General features: G+C 36.1%; 2 protein-coding genes across 6 annotated transcripts in view; one reads left to right on the top strand and one right to left on the bottom strand.

Moving 5' to 3' along the window:
- Nucleotides 1-2,600: 2,600 nt before the first annotated feature.
- Nucleotides 2,601-24,996, bottom strand: part of DNAAF6 (dynein axonemal assembly factor 6) — a 38,411-nt gene continuing 16,015 nt past the window's right edge. The window contains exons 6-8 of one of the 2 annotated variants that reach the window (XM_059158193.1): nt 23,763-23,859; nt 8,099-8,184; nt 2,601-3,741 (exon numbers count right to left, since the gene is read on the bottom strand). In XM_059158193.1, the coding sequence (XP_059014176.1) occupies nt 3,612-3,741; nt 8,099-8,184; nt 23,763-23,859 (313 nt within the window). In that variant the 3' untranslated portion in view covers nt 2,601-3,611. The remainder of the gene's footprint in view (nt 3,742-8,098; nt 8,185-23,762; nt 23,860-24,996) is intronic. The other variant, XM_059158194.1, reaches the window with a different exon arrangement.
- NUP62CL (nucleoporin 62 C-terminal like) overlaps nt 19,762-24,996 on the top strand; it is a 110,513-nt gene continuing 105,278 nt past the window's right edge. For all 4 annotated transcript variants that reach the window (XM_059158190.1, XM_059158192.1, XM_059158191.1 and 1 more), the window contains exon 1: nt 19,762-19,906. The gene's annotated coding sequence lies outside the window, so the exon portion shown is untranslated. The remainder of the gene's footprint in view (nt 19,907-24,996) is intronic.

Genomic DNA, 24,996 nt, shown 5'->3' with positions numbered 1-24,996 from the left:
AGAAATGATGGGAAAAGGCCAAATACTAGCCAAAATTGATGTAGCTATGCTAAAGTTAAACATACAAAATATATAAAGCATATAAAATATACAAAGTGACAAATATTACTAAGGATAAAGAGTATCATAGTATATTTATAAAAGAAAGAATTCACCAGGAAGATATAACAGTTCTAAATTTGTCTGCACCCAAATACATTGCCTCAAAACATGTAAGAGAAAACTTGACAGAATTACTAGGAGATACCAACAAATTTTTTTAAAGATTTTACTTATTTATTTGACAGACAGAGATCACAATTAGGCAGAGAGGCAGGCAGAGAGAGAGGAAGGGAAGCAGGCTCCCTCCTGAGCAGAGAGCCCATGCGGGGCTTGATCCCAGGACCCTGGGATCATGATCCCAGCTGAAGGCAGAGGCTTTAACCCACTGAACCACCCAGGTGCCCCAGAGGTAAATTTAAATACACCTCTCCATGTTGATAGAGAAAGCAGACCAAAAATTAACAAGAATGTAGAAGAATTGAACAGCCCAATTTAAAAAAAAAAACACTTAAATCGATATATATAGAATTCTATACCAAATAATTACAAAATATTCATTCTTTACAAATACACATAGATCGTTTATCACTTTGCAATAAAATTAGAATTCTAAGAAACAAAAATGAAAAAAGAATTTACTTTAAAATTAAAAGAAAGTAGGTTATAAAACCAGTTTGTGCAATATTATCCCTTCTGGGGAAAAAGAGTAGCTATGTTATACATTGAAAAAAAGGTCAAAAAGAGGCACTAAAAATGGTAAGAGTGGTTATTTATGGTTTGTTGGCTTACAAGTGATTTTTAGCTTTGCTTTATTTATTTTTTTTAGCTTCACTTTATTTTTAAAGAGCTTTTCTGTGTTGTTAAATTTTCCTGCATGGAACATGTAAGCAAATACACACATGCGCGCGCGCACACACACACACACACACACACACATATTTCCTAATTAGAAAAAAAATCAACAATGAATTGTACTTCAGGTAATGTGTAGAATAATAACTTGCCTGATTTTGGTCATGGCCTCATAATTGGTCTCACAATCTCCATGCTGGCCTAGTTGAATCTCTTTCCCAAAGGATTGAGAATAAAATTCAATTTCCCAAGTTTGGCTTGCGAGGTTTTGCATGACATTGCTCTAGCCTACATTTCCGACCTTACTTGTGGGCGCACTCCCCAGATTCACTCTAATCCAGCAACACGGGCTTTCATTTCCTTGAATTCTCCAGGTTCTTTTCATCTGGTCTTCCCATTTGCTACTCCTTGAACCTGGAAGCCCTGCTGTTCTCCTTCCCCCAACACGCTCTTCACCAGTCCAAGTCCTAAGTATCCTTCATGTTTCAGTTGAAGTGTTAAATCCTTAGGGAAGCCTTTTCTTCTCTCACTTCCCACACTAAGTTTGGTTTCTCTGATCAATATTCTCAAAGCACCCATTTTTTCCATCATAACAATAAAAGGAAACTTGAAAATAAACGTTTATGTGTTTATTTGGTTATTGTTTGTCTCCCTTGATAAACCATTTGCTCTATAAGGACAGGGACCACAGATGGTTTGCTCATTGCTCTATCCTCAGCACCTCATAGAGTGCCAGGCATGTGGTAAGTGTTCAGTGGGTATTTGTTGAAAGAAAGCATAAATGAATGAATGAATGTACGACTGAATCCTCCTGAGTGCTCCTGGAGATTAATGGAACCGAAAAAGGAAGTCAAGAAGTTCATAAAGGAGAAAGCTAATGATATGCCACAATGGCGGTTGTAACTTTCAGGTCTCCTGGTCATGGCTAAGATTCATTGAAAGGTGCTGACAAGATAAATTTCCTTTTGTATTCTCTTTTCTCCATCTGCTTTATTGGCCTATTCCCCTTTAAAGGAGGGAAGTCCTATGAATTAGCTTTAAAACAAAACAATAACAACAACAAAGTTGTTATATCTGAGGCCAAGGACAGTGAAGTAGGATCCTGTACAGATGGGTCTAATTACTGAATCACATTTCATTGTCTTGAAGTTCTGTTTCATTATATAATTGATACAGTACCACATAACCAAAGCCCAATTCAAGTTGGCCTGGATATGTTCTATCTTTTCTTCCCCGGACAACTTGTACACATTCAGTCAGCTTGAATAATAATGGTCTTTATAATTAGGGCCGGTGCATAGGAAAAAGAGATATATTTTCTGACTCACTGTTGCTTTCTAGAAGAAAAAAAAATTGGTTACTTCTTAGGCTTGCTCCCGAGTTTACACTTCAGGGTGTAATCTTAAATTCTTAAAATACAGCCTTTAAAAAAGATGCTGAGGAAGCAAAGTAGGATACTCTTCTGTTCCTGCAATATCGTGGACTTAAATTCACAGACACTAGTTCCTTTTAGTTAATCCTACCTTCAACTCTTGCCCCCATAGAGGAAATCATGGTGCTAATTTCAATGGCAAATTCTCTACAAGAGTTCAAGACATTCACACAACTAGTTTGGCCCAAGTCTCGGTCTTTTCCTTTTATTAGATCTAGTCACAAACTAGACGCGTGGTAGTCACCTATGAAAGTAAGTCTAGAAAACATCTGCTTGAGTATTTAGTCCCCTACTGGTTCATATAGAAGTAATAAATATCTTTCAATTTTTCATCTCTTCTCAAAATTTCACTCCCAATTACCTTCACAGTTCTACAGTGAGGTGTGAGACCTAGTTACATGAGCTTTAAAATGTGATTTATTCATGAATAATTCTGAAATAAACAGGCAATACAGTCCAGAAGAGGCAGATGACATTGACATAATTCATAAAAATAGGTATGGTCAATTACAAATAAAGATAGGAAATGAGAAAGAACAGGTTTTGTAAATGCACTATGCTTTCCTTTATATTCCTTTTAAATGTCAAGGATTTTGATACTAAATATACACACAGTACCCCAAAAGGCATTGCTAGTAATTATTAGTGCACAAAAGGAAGACTATTTTTAACCCAACTAGATCCAAACATGGAGAGCAAGACTGAGGAAGCAAAATAATGCTGTGTGCTCTGGAGTATTTCTTATTCAAGTAAAACATGTTAGTATGGTACACCAAACTATTTATATCTTTTGTTATTTGTATCTTTCAGAATTGTGAAAGTCTAACCAGAGAACACTGTAAATCATTTGATAAAATCAATGAAAAGGCAACCAAATAAACTTTTCTGGTAATAATGACCAACTGCAATGCAACTGATTGTATCATAGTATACTTAATTGGCTTAAGTTCTTCAGACTCCTGAAATAAGTGGACCAACCATTTCATGGTCATATTTCAGTTTTAATTGACCATGCAGTAATCTAACTGGATAACCTGTCAGCTATATCCAGCTATTGCTATAAAAATGGAATAGCTTATGAATATGAGAAAACAATATTTTCCATCAGAGTAATAGAAATGACTGTCAAAAGAGCAGGATCTCACTTGAATTGAATTGAGACCCTTTCTGAAATATGTCAGAGTAATAAAGAAGATAGAAAATATTAACTAATGTTTTCCAAAGTTTTCTTTTATTTTTTTTTTATCACTCCAATGTACCCCTTTTCCTCCTTACTCATGAAGTTTTAGAAGAAATTAATGAAATCCAACTCCCTTTTCAACGTTGTGGTGACTTCAAGAGTCTCAGTCTCCAGAATATAGAAAGCTTTGGCACTGTTGCATTCCACAGGATGGGGAAGGGTTATCAACAGCTTCCTAAAAATCAAAACAAAACAAGACAAGAAAAAAACCTAGAATCATCTTCCTAAAGAAATATCAAGAAAATATCACTTAATGAATCATTGAAACTAATATGTTAACTAATTGACTTTAAATTAAACAAAAGATATCACTTTTAATAAGGTAATGGAAAGCAATACATACCATCAGAAGATTGGGAACCAAAAATTATTTAGACAGTATAAGTACCGGGTCAAAAATATGCTTAATTAAATAACACAAATAATATACCAGGTTTTTTTTTTTTTTTTGGCCTTAAAAATCCAAGCAGGGGCTTTGATCCCCTACTCTTTTTTTTCAAAATTGACCCCATTTTGCATTATAGATACATAGTCTCAGCCTTGGTTTATAGACAGAGGAATAGAGCCATTGCAACTTTAAGTTGGCTGGATAGATCTGTTGCCAGCCATGCTTACATGTAGATGGAATGTGACTGACTGATACAAATCTGAAAATTGGAATGGTTTTATAATAATTCTGCTAGCACAATCCCAGGCTGAGTCTCCACTACAGGTATAGTTATTGAAATTCAGGCCTGGAATGATTTTAATACAAGATCAATGAAAGTGCTTCTCTGTGCTTGCTTTTGGTTCTTTCTACTATACACTGACAAAAAGCCCTGTGAGAAATTGCTGGGTTTATTTTGCTGTTGTGGCTCAGTTACAGGATAACTGTATGCTTTAGATGCATTGCTGGGATGAGACATCCATAATTCTGTCATAGGGATATGAATCTGAATTATGCATGGGGTCGGCACATGCTGGTATCTGCATAAAATTAAATGCATGAAACTCTTGTTACCTCACATTCTCCATAGAGAAGGCTTGAGTATCTCTATAAAAAGTGGGCCAAAAAGCTCTTTTAGAAGGTAAAGGTCCAAATCAGTAAAGTAATCTGGTACTTTTTAGGGCTACTTATTGAATATTTGTAAAAGTAGTGCTTGAAAACGAACTCTTGAAAACCAATTGCCTCTTTACTCATTTGCAAAGACCTAAGTTAAAGAAATGGGGCTCATTAAAAATATTTATCACGAATATCTGGAACCAAAGGAAATTTTCTGTGACTCTTGTTCCATTCCAGGTATTTGGGGTAGAAAAAACAGCTTTCTCTACCAGAAGTAATGCTATCATAATGTATTTTAATATAGCCAGTAATATTTGGTATCTCCAGAAAGTGGGTGCAAAAAATGTTGAGTCTATCTTTTTAAAATTGTTTACAATATAGGTTGAGCTGGAGTTAGATTTGCTTTATCCCTTATTCTACAAATGATAATGTATTCACTTCAAAAATAAAGCAAAGCTCAGTGGTGGTAGCTTCATTGCACTAAAAGACAACTATAAATCAACTAAAGAAGGAGTTCTAATGATAATGTGCACCTCTCTGTCCAGAAAGAAATAAATTCAGAAGAGACAGTTAGTGGCATTGGGATGATCCATCTATCTCTGTATTTCTGTCTAGTCTTTAATAGTATGGCTTGACATACTAAAATTTTGAAGAATAGAAATGGTGCAACTTATTTAGGCTCTTAGGAGAAGGGAAGTATTTTGTCTGTTTTACTGCCTGTTATCTGAATTGAGATTTACATTTAAACAAAATAAAATTCTACAAATACTTATCCATGTACAATTCATTGAAGTACAGGACTCTATCTTATTTTTGTGTCCCCTCAGTGTTTAGCAGAAGACTTTATAAACGTTTGTTGAATGAATAAATAAATGAATGAAAAGCAAATAGGTCACCACAAAATAATATTTGAATACGTACTATAGATTAGTACTATCACATATGAATAAATATTTAAGCCCAATCCCTCAGCCTTTACATTAATAGTATACTTGCTTTTAAGAAGGTGCAGTTTAGGCACTAATCAAATGTCTATCCAGTGTTAATTGCCATTAGCAATTATTTAAAAGTGAACTATAACATATGAAAGTCAAGAAAAAAAACCATAAAGTGAATTTTAATTTAGAGACTTACATACTTACATTTATATTAGCAAAGTCAAGGTGATGTTGCAAGAGATTTAAATACAAGACAACCTTGTTCTGTGCATATTCACATAATGTAGTTTTATTTTATGTAGTTAATAAATTATTTTATCTAAATATCTGGGTTAAAAATATACATGGCTTTTTAAAGGTTTTCTATTGGAGCCATAACTATTTTCAAAGCAAGTACAGAAATAGCTACTGAGTTGAACTTCACTACTTCATTTTGAAAGCATTTTTTTTAGTTCAAACATCAGTCAATTCTCAATCAATCTGAGTTAAAGGAGCACAGCAAAGGTGAGAATTATCTAAATAGCATTCAACCAAAATTTAACTCATACTTGTATTTATAATATGTTCTTATTATCCCATTCAAGGAATTCATTTATGACATTCTTAGGATTTACCTCAAAAAATAGTGGAACCTCATATGAAGACAAAAATCCTTGGGAAATTATCCTATTTCCCCTATCTTTCCTCCTTTCTATCTACTCCATTTTGGGAATCAACATGCCAAAACAACCAGTTTTTTAAAAATGAAGAATTCAAGAAATTGCTTTATTTCTTTAGCTTGTATAATTCCAAAAAATCTGGGCTTTATTGATAATTCTAATGCAACTGACTATTATTTGATTGATATTTCTAGTCCATTCAGTTAAAATAGATTCACTTGTTCTGCCTTATACATACAAAAATAGGATATTTTCTCATACCTTTCTTGGGGTAAGTAAACAGTGTTAGAGGATGTCAAAATTAGAAACTAAAGAAAGTCAATGTAAATATCAATAAATTCAAAAACAAGACACACTTCCAATAACACAATTTCATATAATAGCAAGGCTCCAAAAATGCTCAAGTGTTTGGGAAAATGGTAAAAATGTAAAAACAGTATGATCCAAAAATTCTAGTGTAGTCCACATTCTATGTGGACAGGTATCTCTGTATGCGTCTTTCATTTAGTGGGCCCTGATAGATATCTGAAATGACAGCATAGCCAGAGCAGCTGCCTAAAGATTGATGGAGAACTGCTAGGGGAACGGAAATTAACTCCATGGTGTGTAGATATGTATGTGCTTTTAACAAGCACACCAATATCATGGAAGATTAACTGTTCATGTAAGCAATCTTCCTTGCAGAGTTTGTGTGGAAGAATAAAAGCATATATAACATGAATTTAAAAAGAACAATACACCTTGAGGTGAATACATCCAATAGTGGATGTAATTTTAATAACATGAGACAATTTCTTGTGAGAATATAGTTTTGAAATGATATACATGATGAGAAAATATTTTCTGTATATTACCTCTAGTTCATTAGGGGTTAAATGCATCTACTGTGGAAATCAAGATTAAGCTACATATGTACACTGGGTTCTTTACACATAGAGGTCTTGTATGAAGGATGTACTTTTTATTTTTTTTGAAGTCCCAAGATCAACAGAGAAGTACTGATACTGATAATGCAAGAAAGAACAGGTGCCAGAAGCTGACTGCTCTCCACACCCAGCCTGAAATGTTCATGAGTTACAGAAAAAGAACCATTGCAATCAACCCAGGTGTGCTCACTGCTATACATTCAGATGAAAAGTGAACAAAGCAGTGAGATATTTAGATATTTTTTCTGACATACACCGGTTTCCACGGATTCTCTCTTTACGGAGTTGGTTTTGAGAGACAGGACTGATTTGTCCAGGTTTCAGGATAAACATTAACATCAGAATCTTACTGCATGTGTTGTGTTTGGGGAAGATAATTTGAACTTGTGTAATAAGAAGACTATTTTTAAAATATAAAAATGTTTAATTCAATTATTCCACTATTACCTGTATTCTTTTTCAAGGTAGTCACACTACTTGAGGAACTAGTGATAAATTATTAGAATTTTTATTTTAAGTAATTGATGACAAGACTCTTCTGTAAATCTTTAGATAAACATAATCAAATTTAGCCTTAGAGCTGCACAATAACCAAAAATTTTAAAGATATTGCTTCTCTTATACCATCACTGTATAAAAAACCACATGAGAGACTTACAACTTATGAGATTTTCACCTCTAGTTATTTTTCCTCACAGATAAGCAAACTGTATCTTAATGTAAATGACTGTGTTTTGGGCACAGTTTTGGTGGTGTCAACCTACTCACAATGTATGGGGGCAAAGCAGAAAAAAATCAGGTGTTTCCAAATATATTTATATTTATATTACGCAGATCAAACATCTGAGTGACTTTTCCACTTTTCTTCAGACTTTAGGGGTAATGCAGAATAACTATGTATACTTTAAGAATATTGGCTAAAGTTTTGTTAATATAATACATTATTCTAGTTCTAAGTTTTACTCACTTATCAGGAGTACGGAGGTCAAGAACCATTTCTTGGATGTCAATTTTAATTTCAGAAGGGTTTGTATTTGGCAGTTTAATTTTAACCTGAAAGAGAAAATGAGAAGAAAAATACTGCTGTCTTGAGGAACATTAAATATGAAGAGTGTAGGAAAATATGGGGAAATGAGAACTAATATTTATTAAGTTACAGCTATGTGTCAGCCTAGACTCTTTCCTCATAACAGTCTTGAGGGGCAGGATTACCCCCATTTTAAAGATGATGAAACTGAGATACAGAGAAATTTAATGAGGGCTTGAGGGTAACTGTGTGTAATTGAACTAAGGTCTGTCTGACTCCAAATCTATATAGAAACACGTTGGTTGCTTGTAACTTTCATTGTCTGAAGGTGTGTACTAGTGCACCTGCTAGGGCTGGGGACTTTCAGCTGGCTTTACATCAGTAGACACTTTGAATAAAACGTGGTTAGTTCTCGTGTTGGGTTGTGGGTTGGTGATGCCACCTACAGTATCTCAGTGTAAACTCCCATACCACAATTCCTAGAGAAGTGTAGGAGTCCATAAAAGTTGTTAACGTAACAGAAGATAAATAACAACATGATCCCTACACACACACAAAAATGGGATTCTTCATTGGTTTGGTAAGATTTTACTTAAAAATGTCTCATCTCAATTAGCACATGACCCAGCAATTCCACTCCTGGGTACATACCCCAGAGCATATAAAACATATGATGTTTTTGTTCACAGCAGCATTATTCACAATAACTTGAATAAAAGGCACAAACAACCCAAATTTTCATCAACTGATAAATGGATTATCTAATTGTGGTATATCCATACAATAGAATATTATTCAGCCATAAAAAGCAATGAAATACTATTACATGGATGAACCTTGAAACATTGAGCTAAGTGAAAGAATCCAGGCACATACTGTACGAAATATATTCATATGTAATATCCAGAGTAGGTAACCCATAGAGACTGAAAACAGATTGGTGAATGCCAGAGGCTGGAGAGGGAGAAAAGAGGAGTGACTGTTTAGCAAGTATAGACTTCCTCCTGGGTTGATGAAAATGTTCTGGAATTAGATAGTGATGGTTGCACAACATTGTCAATGTACTAGGTGTCACTCTTAGTGAATTTTGTATTGTGTATTTTACCACAGTAGAAAGTCTCATCCCTCACTCTAATTTAATTAATTCCTTTTTTGATGGAAGTTGATTTATCATCTATCATTTATCAATCTATGTATCTATCATCTATCATCTATCTATTCACCCATCTATCTGAGATGCCATGGCAGATGGTTTCTATAAACAACAACAAAAAAAACCCAGAACAAAAAAAAACCACAAAAATTTACCTTGAGGTTAAGGTAAATTATGAAGCTTTCTCTAAAATGAGCTATGAGACTTGAAATATCAGACATTGGGTGATTTAAGAACTGGACTGGTATGGTTAAAAGTACCAGGTTATGAGGGAAATACATATAAAAATAAATAATGGGGAAAATGGAATTCCTTGTAAGAAGTTTAAAGTAGGCAATAGTGTTTTTTGTTGTTGTTGTTTTTGTTTTTTAAAATTTATTTATTTAATTTATTTTTTATTTATTTTCAGCATAACAGTATTCACTGTTTATGCACCACATCCAGTGCTCCATGCAATCCGTGCCCTCTCTAATACCCACCACCTGGTTGTTTTTATAATATAAAATATGTGGACTTATACATGTCTGTGAGTTATATTTTACTTTATTAGATCTGTATATAAAAAAATTTGTAAATTGAGCTCTAGAAGTCCTATTATCTAAATATATCCTATCATGGGGTGCCTGGGTGGCTCAGTGGGTTAAAGCCTCTGCCTTCAGCTCAGGTCATGATCCCAGGATCCTGGGATTGAGCCCCTCATGGGGCTTTCTGCTTGGCAGGGAGCCTGCTTCCTCCTCTGTCTCTCTGCCTGCCTCTCTGCCTACTTGTGATCTCTGTCTGTCGAATGAATAAATAAAATCTTAAATAAATAAATAAATCTTATTGCTAGTATTTTCATTAAAGAAAGAATTACCTCCTAGTGCTGTGAAGTGTGTAAACCTCCTAATTTATATTTTGAAAATTCAGATGTTCATAATTATAGATGTTTTAAGTGAGATAGAGCATTTCTTTTTTTTAATATTTATTTATTTATTTATTTATTTGAGATAGAGCATTTCTTAAAAGGTAGTTACAGGTGCTCTACCTCAAAGTAAATGAGCATTCTATTGGATTAAAAAAAGACCTATTTTTTATAATAACTTCAGATCTGAGAGTTGAGATGTTCTTTAGTTGCAGGATGACTCATATCACCTGGACCAAGGGATGTAAATATTTATTTCTTTAGTCTGAAATATTTAGTTCTTTCAGGGTAAAAGATTATTTCCCCAAGGTTGAAATGACATTTGAGGAAGGAAAAAAATTATAACTTATGTGAAATGTAGATACAACTTCTGGGTAGAACGTTTGAGTGGTTCTTAAAATCATTGGCAACTCTAGTCAAGGGGAATTCGGAAACAACTCACTGATTTTTTCTCTTGAGAAAATTAAAATTGTGTACAAAAATGTTTTCAGAGGAGGGACAGGAAGGAACAAATTAAGTGGAATCATATGCATTAATCTCATAAGTTAGAAGGTTCAATAGTAATCTTTAATTTAATTTAATTTTTTAAATATTTATTTATTTATTTATTTAATTTTTTTAGAGACATTATATAATTTTTTATTTTTTATAATAGTAATCTTACCAGAAAAACTCCTAAAACATGAATCAGACTTCTTTAAAAATACTTTTAATGAATTCCCAGAAAAGAGACATGGTTATTTATTGACTTCTGATTATTCCCAAGATCTAACTGGTTATTTATTGACTTCTGATTATTCCCAAGATCTAACTAGTCCAACATTAATAAGTACAGTATGTCACTGACCAAGCAATTAAAGGAATTGATGTTCCTCTCTTTTCATAGGATGCAAATTGATTTATTTCAAAGAATTACTTATCTGAATAGGTAAACTAAGGAAAACTAAAAATTTCACTGGGGACCTTTCAACCTTTTGGGAGCTCAACCTTTGGAGTCAAAATTGGGTATGAATTCTGTTCCTATCACCTATTAGGTATTAATTGCTTAGATTTATCTATTGTTTTACCACCAAAGCCGATTACACCTCCCCCTCCTAATTTGTGGCTCAAAACAATACACAATTTTTATCTCACACATTTTCTGTGAGTTAAGAATTTGGGATTAGTTTAACCACGTAGTTCTGGCTTAGGGTCTAAAATGAAGTTCTAATCAAGATATTGACTGGGACTGCATACATCTGATGACTTTATTGGGGCTAGAGGATCTGCATCCAGGATGGCCCACTCACATGTCTATTGGCAGGAGGCCTCAGTTCTTCACCATATGGACTTCTCCATAGGGTTTAAGGCTGCTTGATTGTCCTTATGAGACAATAGCTGTCTTCTTCCCAGAGTGAATTGTCCAAAAGAGCAAGGCAAAAGCAATGCCTTTTTTACCCCTACATAGCCTCAGAAATTGTACTTTTTCATTTCTGTGATATCCTGTTGGTTATACAGGGCAGCCCTATTCAGAGTGCGAGGGGACCACACAAAGGGAAGAATATCAGAAAGTGAAAATCATTAGGGACCATCTCATAGGCTGGCTACCACAGTACCTATTACCAACGTCGGTTCAAACCTGTCTTCCAGCCTTGTGAATAAAATGTAGCAGGAAAAGATACACAACTTTAAGGTTTGCGTGAGCCCTTTTTTACACTTTCAGCTTGTCTCTTAGTCTGTCTCTGGGAATGCACTTTGGGGCTTTCCTGGAGATAGGTAAAGGTAAGTCAAATTGCTTTCATGGCCCTCTATTTATTCTCCTCTATGTGTTGTAACAGAGCTTTGGTAATGTACCAAAGCATTTGGGAGGGGGAGGTCATTAATGTAGGATTATCATTTTGAGTTTTAAATTTCCTCTTTATTGTTTTTTTCTTAGGACAGATTTGTATGACAAGATGGTTCCTGAAATGATAACATTCCTGTAATCTGTAAATGATTAATACAGGCCCCTTAGCTCCTCAGACAAGTGTCTGTGATCAGATTACAAGATGTTGGAAAACTGAAATGAGAAGGCCAAATGGCGAATGTTCCACAGAGGTCATCCATTCTACATTTCCTCTTGAGCTGTCACTTCCTGACAACCAGAATGGAAGAATAAATGAAATATATCTTATATTTAACTTGGCCAGTCTATGTATGCTATTTACTGAAATTCTATTGAAGCTCAAGATATACAGAAGGGTTTGGGCTGAAAATTTAATATTTAATTTATGGATTCAGGATATTATAAAACTACTTTTGAATTGACAGAAATACAGGAACCACCTCCAATATATTTGATTCTTAGCAAGGAATTTAAATCTATTTGAGTTTCAATTTGAAACTTAATGTTAGGAAATTTTGATTAACAGAAAAAGTTTGGGTAGGTCTCATTCTGAATTGTTTCAGTAATTTAACTTCCCATTGTTTTACTATGGAAACCCATGTTTAACTATGGAGATATTTTTCCCATTGCAGTCATCTAAGTATTTTATAAAAATCTTCATGAGTATTAATTATCTATAGGAAAATGAAAAAAAAAGTGGTGGATCCCTACTTTGAAATAATATATTTACCTCTGAAGAATAAAACTATAGAGGTATGTGTTCTCTGAAACCAAGACACAAAACCAATAGATATCTTTTTAAAATAAAGGATAAATTTTCTATGATGTTATCACTTTGGCTTTTAAAATTTTATTTATTTATTTGAGAGAGAGAGACAGAGGGGGGCAGAGAAAGAAGCAGACTCCCCACTGAGCAGGGTGCTAGACGTGAGGCTGGACCCCAGGACCCTGAGATCATGACCTGAGCTGAAGGCAGACAATCAGTTGAGGCACTCAGGCACCCCTGATGTTACCACTTTGAAACATTCCAGTATTATAGTGTCATGCCTGTCTTATGAGATCATAGAAGCACAGCACCTCTTCTCTCACAGGAGTGCTCAGCTCACTCTGAAATAAGAAGAATCTATAGGACCTCCATGTCTCTATTGGCGCCCACAATCACCCCCAAACACTCATGGTCTCACTACCACTAGCTGTCCTGAGACTACCAGAACACAATCCATTATACTTTTATCTCTATTTGTCAAGAGCACAAGAAGCCTCAGACTCCCAAGTCCTTGCTTATCACCTAATAATTACCATCTGGACCTTCATATTCTCTATTTTGTTTCCATTTCCTACCCCTCACCAACTATGAAACACTTCCATAGTTCCTTTGGAACACACAGTCCATCACCCTTTATCTCGTCAGCCTCTGAGTATTCCTTTCAGTTTCTTGAAATCTGGATCTCTCTTGATGACATTGCTTCCCCAGTCTTCACCATTGGTGCCTGTTTTTCTTTTTTTCCTCCCATTGCATTTGTATCCCTGGACCTGCCCCTTTCCTCCAGCTTTTAAAAATGAGTCATGTCTTTACACTATACCACCAATGACCCTTCTTGTTGGAAACCATCGACCAATTCCTTAAAACATGTTTTAAGAAGGAGAAAGTAATCAAAACAGCAAAATACTGCTGGGTGGTCATCTTAATATCTTTAATAATAATAATAATAATAATAATAATAATTCTTTGTTCTCTATTGGTATTTCTAACTTTAAATTTCTTTCTTCAGTGTTGATTTATATATCCACTTAGATAACCTTTCCAGTCTCTTACCCTCACTTTCTCATGTCCTTCAAGTCTTTGCACAAATATTTCCTTCTCAGTGAGTTCTTCCCTGACTATACTATTTAAAATTGCAGCTATGGGACACCTGTCTGGCTCAATCAGTAGAGCATGTGACTCTTGAACTCAGGGTCATGAGTTCAAACCCTACATTGGGCATAGAGCCTACTTTAAAAAATGCAGCTACTAAGGCCAGGGTGGTTAAAATATAATGAACAAGGAAGAAAATGTGGTGTCAAATAAAACTGAAAAAGTAGGTAGGTGTCATCATATAAGGCTTCATAGGTCAGGAGTTTGGATTTTGTTCTAAGTGCTATAGGAAGCCAACAAAGAAGTGATGTGACCTGATTTGCTTTTTAAAAGGATCTCTCTGGACACTGTGGAAAGACTGCAAGGAAGGAATTATTGAAGGAGGGAGAAGAGAAAAGAAGGACTCATAACGGTCCAGGCAAAAGATGGTGGTAGTTTGGAACATGATGGTAGTCATGGTAGTAATGAAAATTAGATGGGTTTAGAATATATTTTCAAAGTAGAGCCAATAAGACTTGCTTATGGTATAACAGAAAGAGGAATGAGGGATGATTTAGGCGTTTAGTTTGTGCAGTTGGGTGAATGTTCTTGCCATTTCCTGAAATGATGAAAATCAATGAAAAAGAGGTTTGGGGAAGACAATTAAGAGTTCTGTTTGGGGAGCAACCAAATGGCTCAGTGCGTTAAGCCTGTGCCTTCAGCTCAGGTCATGATCTCAGGGTCCTGGGATTGAGCCCCGCATGGGGCTCTCTGCTCAGCGGTGAGCCTGCTTCTACCTCTCTCTCTGCCTGCCTCTCTGCCTCCTTGTGATCTCTCTGTTGAATAGATAAATAAAATCTTAAAAAAAATAAAACTTTCTAAGAAAGAGTTCTGTTTGCAGGCATGTTAGGCTTGGATTGCCTATTAAAGTGAGAGATGTCAAGTAAGCAGTTGGTTATATGTATCTGAAGATTCTGGGAGAGGCCATGAGTAGAGAAATAGTATTTAAAGCCATTGGACTGGATGGAAAGAGAATACAGAAAAAAGAGACATGGGTTGTTTTTTTTTTTTTTTTTTTCAGAGGCTTAGAGAATTTCAGCATTTCAGCCAGGGGAGGAAAAACCAGTCATTTGGGGTCATTTGGGGTCAATAGAGATGAGGAAAGCCCAGTGATTCTGGAGGAAGGAAAACCAGGAGAGAGAGGAGTCATTAAAGAGAAAAACATGTTTTAAGAAGAAGGAAGTAATTAAAAAAAAAAAAAACGTAGAATACTAGGTGGTCCATCCTCGTATCTTCAACTCTTACTTTTCTAATTTTGTGCAGGACAACCATTTATTTTTAGGATTGTCCCTCTTATTGCAGGATTTAGAGCATCTCTGGTCCCTAAGTACTACATGCCAATAACATCCTATAACCAAAAATTCCTCTACCCATTTCTAAAAGTCCTTTGGGGGCACATAGCATGACTACTTTTTTACTCTTTGTTCATTCACTCGAGTGACACACAGTAGGCACTCAATAAATATTACAATCGAAGGGATATTTGTCATCAACTGAAAAGCATTCTTAATTCTCTTTTATCCTAAAAAAATTACCCCTAAATCCTGCCTCCTCCTCAACAACCACCTGTTCTCTCTCCACCCCTTCGTTGCTATTCCTCCTCAGAGAATGATCTACATTTGCTGCCTTCTCTTCCTAGCTTCCTGTTCACTTCTCGGCTTTCTACAATCTGGTGTTGGCTCCCAGCACATCACTGAAACTGCTGTCTTCCAAAGGTCACCAAAGACTTCTTAAATGATGAATCTAAAAATTCCTTCTGTACCCTAATCCTGGTTTACCCCTCTATAGCACCGGACACTGTTATGGCTTTCCCCCATCTCTGAATATCTTTCTCAGTTCCTCTTCGCTTATCTACCCCTCAAATACTGGAATTTTCTTAGGGTCAATCTGTTCTTGCTTGCAGGGATTCAGAAGTTTCTGCCTGTTCTCATTCAAGGATTCTGGACCATGTGATTCAGATATTTTGATGAAAGCTCATCAAAATGTAAAATTTCTGATTTTTTTTTTTAACCAAGTAATATGGGTAAGACACATTTCACTTGCGTGCATGGGTGGCTCAATCGTTAAACATCTGCCTTCAGCTCAGGTCATGATCCTGGGTTCCTGGGATCGAGCCCCACATCAGGCTCCTTTCTCAGCGGGAAGCCTGCTTCTCTCTCCCTCTCCCCCTGCTTGTGTTCCCTCTCTTGCTGTGTCTCTCTCTGTCAAATAAATAAACAAAATCTTTAAAAAAGAGAGACACCTTTCACTCTTATTTCATACTTGACCATAGCCATCGCAAATTCTCCCCATCTCTCTCTCTCCCTGCCCACATGCACTCTGCATCTATCTCTCATTATGGGGGACTTATATTTTCAACTCTACTAATTTTGTTACTATTTAAAATTTTAAATACATCTAACTTTTGTAATCACAAATGTATTAAATCTATACAATTAGATTAGCTTTTAAGGAGGTATTCATCCTTCTACCATCATTATGAAAGAATGTTATGATATTAACTATAAGTGTACATATATTACCAAGAGAACCATTCGAAACTGAATTGAAGGTTTACTGTGCTGCCTGGAGCTGATAATAAGGAATTGTATTACAGCTCAAATATCCTTCTCTCTGACACACAGTCTGATATATAACCAATCAAATAAGGTTAGCATAATCAGAAAGCCTGCAAAAACATGTCCATCCTCTAGAATTTATATGGAAAGGAGAATCTATTCTACTATCAAGCAGCCAAATCCATTTATTCATTAAAGGTAAATGAATACGACTGATTTAACCTAAGAGAGAAAACAGGACTTGAGAAGTAGACCATTCAAGAAACAAGTGAATTCTCAGAAGCTAGGGAGACACTTTGCTCAGAATGATTGATAGCCCTTTTTGAGATGAGAATGTGTGATAAACATGTGACTCCTGGTTGTATCTGCCAGATAGTGACTGACTCCTATACCATCCTTGACTCTCACCCCATTCTCAGTGAGATTTAGAGATAGAGTAAGGCTCATATCCCAGTGACTGCGGTGATGATGAAAGAAACAGGCTTAATGCCTTGCTTTATAGGTAACATCAGAATGTCCCCTTATCAATACAGATACATTAAATCAGAAGAACCAAAATATTATTAATCCATTTCAGGTCAAAAAGAGTATCAAGCTATGTGCAGGCTGCTTTTCCCCTCCTCTAGAATAAATGATGGGTCACTTGGCAGAATATCAATAACCCTAGCCCTATTCACTTTTGGATTTTAGAGATAATCTACTGTTCAACATGCATGGGTGAAAATAGGAATCCACTGACCTACTTCCCCACTGCACCCACCCCCCTTCCTGCCACAAATAGTCCTATGGAGAAGACAGGCTATCTTCCTACATATCCTTGATACCTTAATTTCCTTTTTCTATGTCCCCCAGCTGGCACCCAAGAGGTCAGGTACTTTGGTCAGCCCTGTTTCTCAGGGGTAGGCAAGTTCTTATTTTTCCCCACCTTGTTTCTGTGACAGCTTTTTGGCTTCCTCCATCATCATTGTTTTTATCTCTAAAGCCATGAGACAGTCTCAACCTTACTTCATTGATCCGATTCCTCTTGGTTTTTGATACCTGGCTTGGAACTGGAGCGAGAATTTCTGATGCCTCTGTTTGAACTCTTCCTCTGAATATTGACCCCATCCCCAAAGGCTCTGTATTCTGTTCTCAGTCCCATTCTGCAAGTTTCTTAGTGTCCCTCTCAACACCTCCCCCTCTCCAAACATAGAGGTACTACCTAAAATCAGTTCTACTTCATTCTAAGCCTGATACAAAGCCAGCACTCAGTGGTAGCATATTCTAATCCTTCAGAGAGCAAACTCCAATTCTGAAAATCAACATCTCCAGTTCCTGTCTTTGAGTTCTGCATGGATTTTATATTTCTAACAGCCTACTGGATGCTTCCAACAAGATTTCTTGCAGGCACTTTGAATTCAATATAACCAAAACTTAATATTTTTCACTTAGAACTTTGTCTTCTTTTGCATTTCTTACCTGATATTCCCATACCACCAAAAACAACAACAAAAAACCCACCTTGGTTTACTCTTATTCCAGAAGTAATAGATGGTAATTGTAAAAAAAAAAAAAAAAAGTCAGATGAGCAAAAAGAAATAGAAACCAGTTCTAAGACTACCATCCAGAGATAAACCACTTTACATTCCCATATCTTAATTAATGTTATCACCATTTACCCAGTCACCCAAGCTAGAACTCTTGACTCCTGTTTCTCTCTTACATATCCCATTAGACAAATTTCTAAATCCCATCAGTATTACCTCTGAAACGTCTACTTTGCTCTCTATCCCCACTGCCACACTCTAGGCTCCTGCCTCTCTTACCTGAATTAATGCAATGGTCTCTCAACTGGTTTTCCTACCACCAATCTCCCCAGCTCACACCCATCTCCTACCATCACCTCTTCTAATTTTTCCACCATAATCTGCCACTAGAGCTTTTTTGAAATACACACCTAATTGTTTAATTCACCTGCTTGAAGACATTTTATAATTCACCTGATTGAAGACATTTTATAATTCTAGTGCCCACAAACGTCCATAGCTCATGGTGTCTTAGCTGGTGCTGTCATAACAAAATACTACAGACTGGAATTCTGAGCATGCCAAACATGCCAATATGGTTGGTTTCTGGTGAGAACTCTCTTTTCAGCTTGCAGAAAGCTGCCTTCTCACTGTGTACAGAGCAAGCTCTCTGGCATCTTTGTATCAAGACACTAATATCATCATGTGGCCCCATCCTCATGACCTCATCTAAACCTAATTACCTTCCAAAGCTTCCATCTCCAAATACCATTACAACAGGGGTTAGAGCTTCAACACATGAACTTGGTGGTGGGGGGGGGGGGACACAATTCAATCCATAGCACATGGTGTGACATCCAAGGGCTTTTACAACTAACTCTAAACTGCTTATTCTCTTTTCTTTTATTGCTCCATGTCCATTCTGGGACTCCAAGAACACCACAAATAGTTCTCAAAAATATCATATACTTTCATAAGCACTAGGCCTTTGCCTATGCCACTGTTTATTCTGCTCAGACAGCTTTTCCACCCTGACAAACTACCAAGCACTTCACATGTCCAGGCCAGATGTCTCCTGTATTGTGAAGTCTGCTTGGACCATATCACTTTATACACACTTATATCAAAGTCAAATTGTTTGGGTCCAATTATAGTTCTACCAGATTCTAAGTGTGTGAACTTAATGCAAGTCACTTAACTTCATTGTGTGTCAGCAACCTCCTCTGTAAAGTGAAAATGATGGCACCAATTTCATAAGGTTGATGTGGGGATTGATGATTTACTATGTGCAAAGTTCTCAGAGAAATGCCTGGCACACAGTAAGCGTTCTATAAATGATTTGCTATTATTATTATTATATCATTTTAAGTAAAAACAAGTATGATAAAAACCTTTATTCATAGGCTGTGAATGTAGGAAAATGGCTCCTCGATGGCACTCTGGTGAACCTGTACTATCCACGTTGGCCACATAGGCAAAGCTCAACTGCTGTTGGCCCCAAGTCTTGGCAGAACATCCTGTGATCCTCCCGGAACAGGGGAAGATAGAGTCTTGTGAGGAGTTGCCTCAAGGCTATTTCTTATCTGCCTTTCTACCCTGTGGGAGGCTCCTTATCTTGCTGGAGGCTACCAGTGAAGCAGTTTCTCACCCTCCTCCCTAGTTCCAATAAGGCATAAGAGCTTTCTACCTCCCTCCCCTTGGGTGTAGATACAGGCTATAAAACTGTCCAGCTACAGCGTAGAGTTGGCTTTTCAGCAACAGAGTGTCCCACCGCTCATGTCACCTGTTATCTAGTCCCTTTAGTTCAGTGGTTTTCCTGTGGGGCAAAGGGACATGTGGAACTGACACCCAGCTGATCTTGCTTATCCTGTCTGTAAGTAATAACCTTTATGCATTTGGGTTCACTGTTTCCTTATTGAATGGATTTATGGAAGTCTGTGCTGCTGCTTATAGACTGCTTGATCTCTTGATAGTAAGCTCCTTGTGAGAAAGAGAAACTTTTCTATTGTGTTCGACACTGTATATCAAGTATCTGGCCTATAGTAAGTGCTCAATAAGTATTTGTTGAATTAAAAGTACAGCAAACAGGGGTAAATATGTATTCAAGGTTACATAGTCAAGGATATATATCAAACCCATTATGGCAGGATCTTTGTGGGGAGCGATGGAAAGTATAGAGAACAAAAAAGAAAATAAAAATAGTAAAATCAAAAAAAGTAAAATAGAACAAGACAGGGGCATTATACTCATGAGGTTTAAAATAAAACATGCATGTTACCTAGGAGGAAAACACCTTCTAGCTCTCTTATTATTCTTCCATTAATTTATATGAATATTTGATACCTTTACAAGCTTGACCTTATTTTCTCAACTGTAATACAAGGAGAAAGTCTAGATAAGCATCTTTCAAACTGTGTTCCAAAGAGCCCCAGTTTTTCTCCTAGGAGCTGCCTCATGGGTGATAGTACCCTTTTATTCAAGGCAGTGGTACTTTTATGTGTTCTCTATGTTGGGCTTTCTCATAGAATTTGGTTTGAAGAAAATGGTTGGCAGCTAAAAATAAAACAAACTTGCAAAAAGCTGACATATAAAGCTGAAGCTCTGAAATGTACATCAGGATGATTACAGTTACTAATACCATATTGAATACTGGGAATCTGCTAAGAGAGTAGATTCCAAGTGCTCTCAACACACACACACACACACACACACACACACACACACACACACTCACACACTGGTAAGTATGTGAGGAGAGGATGTTAATAATGCAGTAATCATTTCACTATGCAGAGGTGTATCAAATCATCATGTTGTACACTTTACATACAATTTTTACTTAAAACATAAAATGCCTAATTATAGATTAAGGCCAGGGAAGCTTGGTAGCTACAAACCCCGTAAAGGAGCAGTAGGCAGAATTTAGATAATGAAGCTCTTTGGTTTGAGGTTAGAAGGAAAGAATGGAAGATTTGCTGAAGACATACATAATCATAACTGAGAATTTTGTTTAGGACAATTGCTTTGATTCAAGACTCATGAATCCTGCTTTCTTATTTGGAGTCTGGGGAGGGTAAAGGAAAGGGTGGTCCTTGTGGATTCTTAAACCCCAAATCACTCCCTGTACTTAAACAGATTGTTCATGCTACTATCTTCTTCAGCTTAAACAGAGGTCTTCTTAAAGTCTCTGTACTGGGTTGTTACATATAGACCAGGTCCAGCCCCCAGATAACAAATTTAGCCAGTTCTAAGATTTAATTCCCCCCATATTTTAGTGTTTCTGTTACTGGGTACGTCATGCAATCAATGTGTACAATTAATGGGGTAGCACACTTATTGTTCCTTTGTATTAAATAAATGACAATTCGATGATGTCTTAGATCTGGGAAAATGCCATATTACCAACAGGAATAGTAAGCTGATAAACTTGAGCAAGAAATACTTGAGATGTGGTCAATAACCTCTTTAGTCTGAGTCTTACCAGTGGGGTTAAGCAATGATGGTGGATATCATCATTAATATGCCTACAAGATAAAATTCAAGCTACAAATCAGGGGTTATTTTCCCTTTTTTGAGAGTTGGCTTGTAAGTACACCACTGACAACTATTCTTTATTCTTCTTATGCTCAGAGCTTACTCAAATAAGCCAGGCTATTTCATGCCTGGATACTGCCCCATGTGCTTTACTCTGTTTCTTGGAATGTTGTCCACTGGAAAAATCTTGTCTACCCAGTGTTGATCTCTTTCTGCTTTATTACACCATATATGTCACACATATATGCCTCTAAGTATATACTTACCATACTGAATTGCAATGATTTGTTACTTGTCTGCCTCCTTTATTGTAAATTCCTTGAGGGTGATGACTGTATCTTATTTACCTTTGTATCCCTAGTACCTAGAACAGAGCCTGGTGTGTAATAGTACTCACTAAGTATTTAAAAATTGAATATATGCACTATTCCTTATGTTCCACATATGAGTGAAACTATATGATAACTCTCTTTCTCTGATTGACTTATTTCACTTAGCATAATTCATCCATGTCAATGTAAATGGTAGATAAAGTGCAGAGGACAATAGGGGAAGGGAGGGAAAACTGAAGGGGAAGAAATCAGAGAGGGAGACAAACCATAAGAGACTCTTGACTCCAAACCTCTGTTTCCTGGAGTCAGGAAGGTGGGTGAAGGGAGATGGATTGGGGGGATGGGGTAACTCGGTGATGGACAATAAGGAGGGCATGTGATGTGATGAGCACTGGATGCTGTATGCAACTAATGAATCATTGAACATTATATCAAAAACTAATGATGTACTATATGTTGGCTAATTGAATTAAGAAATTGAATATATGAAGAAAATGCAAGAGAAAAAAAAACAGTATACATGTTGTGAAGTGCCATAGCACCAAAAAATATTTCATACATCTTCCATTCCGTACTGTCTATACCTTATCCAAACCTTCTAAACTCCTGGTAGACTGTCAACACTGAGTTTAACTGTTAATAAGAAGCTGATTTCATTTATGTGAGTTATGTCTCCCCAGTCAACTAGAAGTTCATTAAAAGGGGGGGAGCAAGTCTTCTTCAGCATATACTTGTTGAGTTTTACATAAACTGTGTACTCCTACTCTTGGGTACAATTTGGTTTCTGAGAGTCTTCATTCAGGACACCTTTATTATTAATACTAGTAGCACTTTAAAAGGGAGAGAGATGGAAAGGCTCACAACAGTTATTTACTTAGGGCCCAGAATTTCTCCAGAGTTTATAGCAATCCCCAACACTAGACATCAAAAATGTTATTTTACAGTTATTTAAAAAAGAGGAATTGGGATGTTATTGGAAAACCCTGGGAACTAATTACTTCAAGATCACTTGAAACCTTAACTCATTAGAGTTTGAAAAATCTCCTAAGCTACTTAAACTCACTACTTATGTTACTTGCTTCAATTGGATGTCTTAGATTTTGCTAGTAAGAGAAAACCTGAAGTTCATGCACAAGATAGATTCCATTTACCGTTTGCTTAAGGAAAAAAGATTAAGCATTTCCAATGGGCATCTCAGTACTCCATACTGTAGAGTGTTGTGAGACAGAGAGGGGAAAAGATAGAAGCACAGCCACTGATCTCAGGAAAAGAATTCTCCACACCAGAATTACCAGTGTTTGCTGTCCAAACCGGTTATATCCCTCTTTTTTGGTTAGGCCCAGACTTTTCAACAGGATCATTCTGAGTCTTAAATAGGCAGAAGTAAGGGGATCTCATTGATCTTATTGGTATTGCTATTGTTATTACATAGAATTAGTGTCATTCTGATAAGGGAATGAAGACAACATTTTAGATGTCTTTTTAGAGTTTTAAATTAGAAGTTCGGGTCCAAAAATTAAGAAAAAGTCCCTTTTTAAACTGCACGATGTAAGCTGAGTCATTAGAAAATATAGATATAAGAGATAAGAGAGATTCAGGGAAGGACAGTTTTCACAGGACTAGAAATAGTGTATTATATCTTATGAATCTATTATGTTTATTTGTAAATCTTATCCACATGTGTAAATTTAGTTTATTTTGTATGTATTAGCCAATTTTAAATTGTCAATCCCATTATTCCCTTAGTACCTAAAACATAGCAACCACTATTTTTAAAGAGTTTACTGCCTTGCCTATGGTATTATGCATATAACAGCCAGTCAGTGTAGCCACAATGGTCATAGGGAAGATAGAGAGGCTCACCACTAGATCTTCACAACATGCGGTTGAAGAGTCTTTTCTCGAAAATCCTAGAAAAATGTCCTCAGTTCCCACTTGCTGTTTGAATATTATCTCATACCTAAAAAAAAAAAAAAAAAAAAAAAGTCAATGATACTGAGACTCAAAAGAAAGCAATTTTCTGTCCCAGAGCAAAAAAAAAAAGAAAGAAAAAAAAAACCCCAAACTACAAACTTATGAGGACATGCTATTACAAAAAAAATAAAAGGACTAAATAAAGTGCTGACCATTTCTTTGAGCATGTAGCAGAATCCTAAAGGAATAGGAGTCCAGAAAAATCAGTCAAAAAATACCAAACATGAAATATATATATATATATATATATATATATATATATATATATATACCTAATACTGTAAAGCAGGATTTATATTGTATCTACTTCATTTTGAAAAATTAAGCTTAATTGTTTCAGAGCTAGACAAATAAAATGAATTGAGAGAACTTCTAATAAGATTAAAAGCAAAAAGAAAAAAAAGGTTTTTTTTCCTGGAAAATGATGGCTCAGAAAAATTGTAGGCCCATAACCCAGAGTTTGATGGATAGATAGAAATCCTTATCTGCTAAATTTGAGACACAGAGTAGAGTTAGAAAATCCAGGTGTAGTTCTTTTTCCGTCCTTAACTGTGTGCCCTTGGTCAAATCACAAACTTATGGGGTTCTCTGCTTTCAGATTTGTATAATTTATGGGAGAGAGGTAGGTTTGAATTCAGTGACCTCTACAATATTTTCTCCAGGTCTAAAAGTCTATAATAGAAACACTGGTAATGTGGTCAGCACAATAACATTGCAGTATTTAGAATCTAGGCCTATAGAGTTCTTACTCTGATGAAAGATTTTCCTGGTATTTCACCTCACACAAGAAGATAATTCACAAATCTTTCTTTGCCCCCACATTTGGGTCCCTAGGGATAGAGTGGTTTACAGAAAGAAGCACCCAACCATAATGTACCCTATATCTTTTTAGACGGAATGAAGTGAGCAAACATTTACAGATGATCTTTACTCTTTAATTCTCCCCTAACGAAGAAACGGTAACTCTCTGGATAGGAAGACTAAAAGACTACCTTGAACTTCTGACCGCTTGCAAATAGGAAAGCCCAAGGATGGAAAAGGGATTTCTCTGAGTTTGAACAGGACTAACAATAAGTAGCTATTTGATATGGGGCACTTTTTTCTTAATAGACTATAACATTTA

The sequence above is a fragment of the Mustela lutreola genome, chromosome X, assembly GCF_030435805.1.
Source record: "Mustela lutreola isolate mMusLut2 chromosome X, mMusLut2.pri, whole genome shotgun sequence".
NCBI classification, from domain to species: Eukaryota; Metazoa; Chordata; class Mammalia; order Carnivora; family Mustelidae; genus Mustela; species Mustela lutreola.
This window is presented reverse-complemented; position numbering and strand designations above follow the sequence as displayed.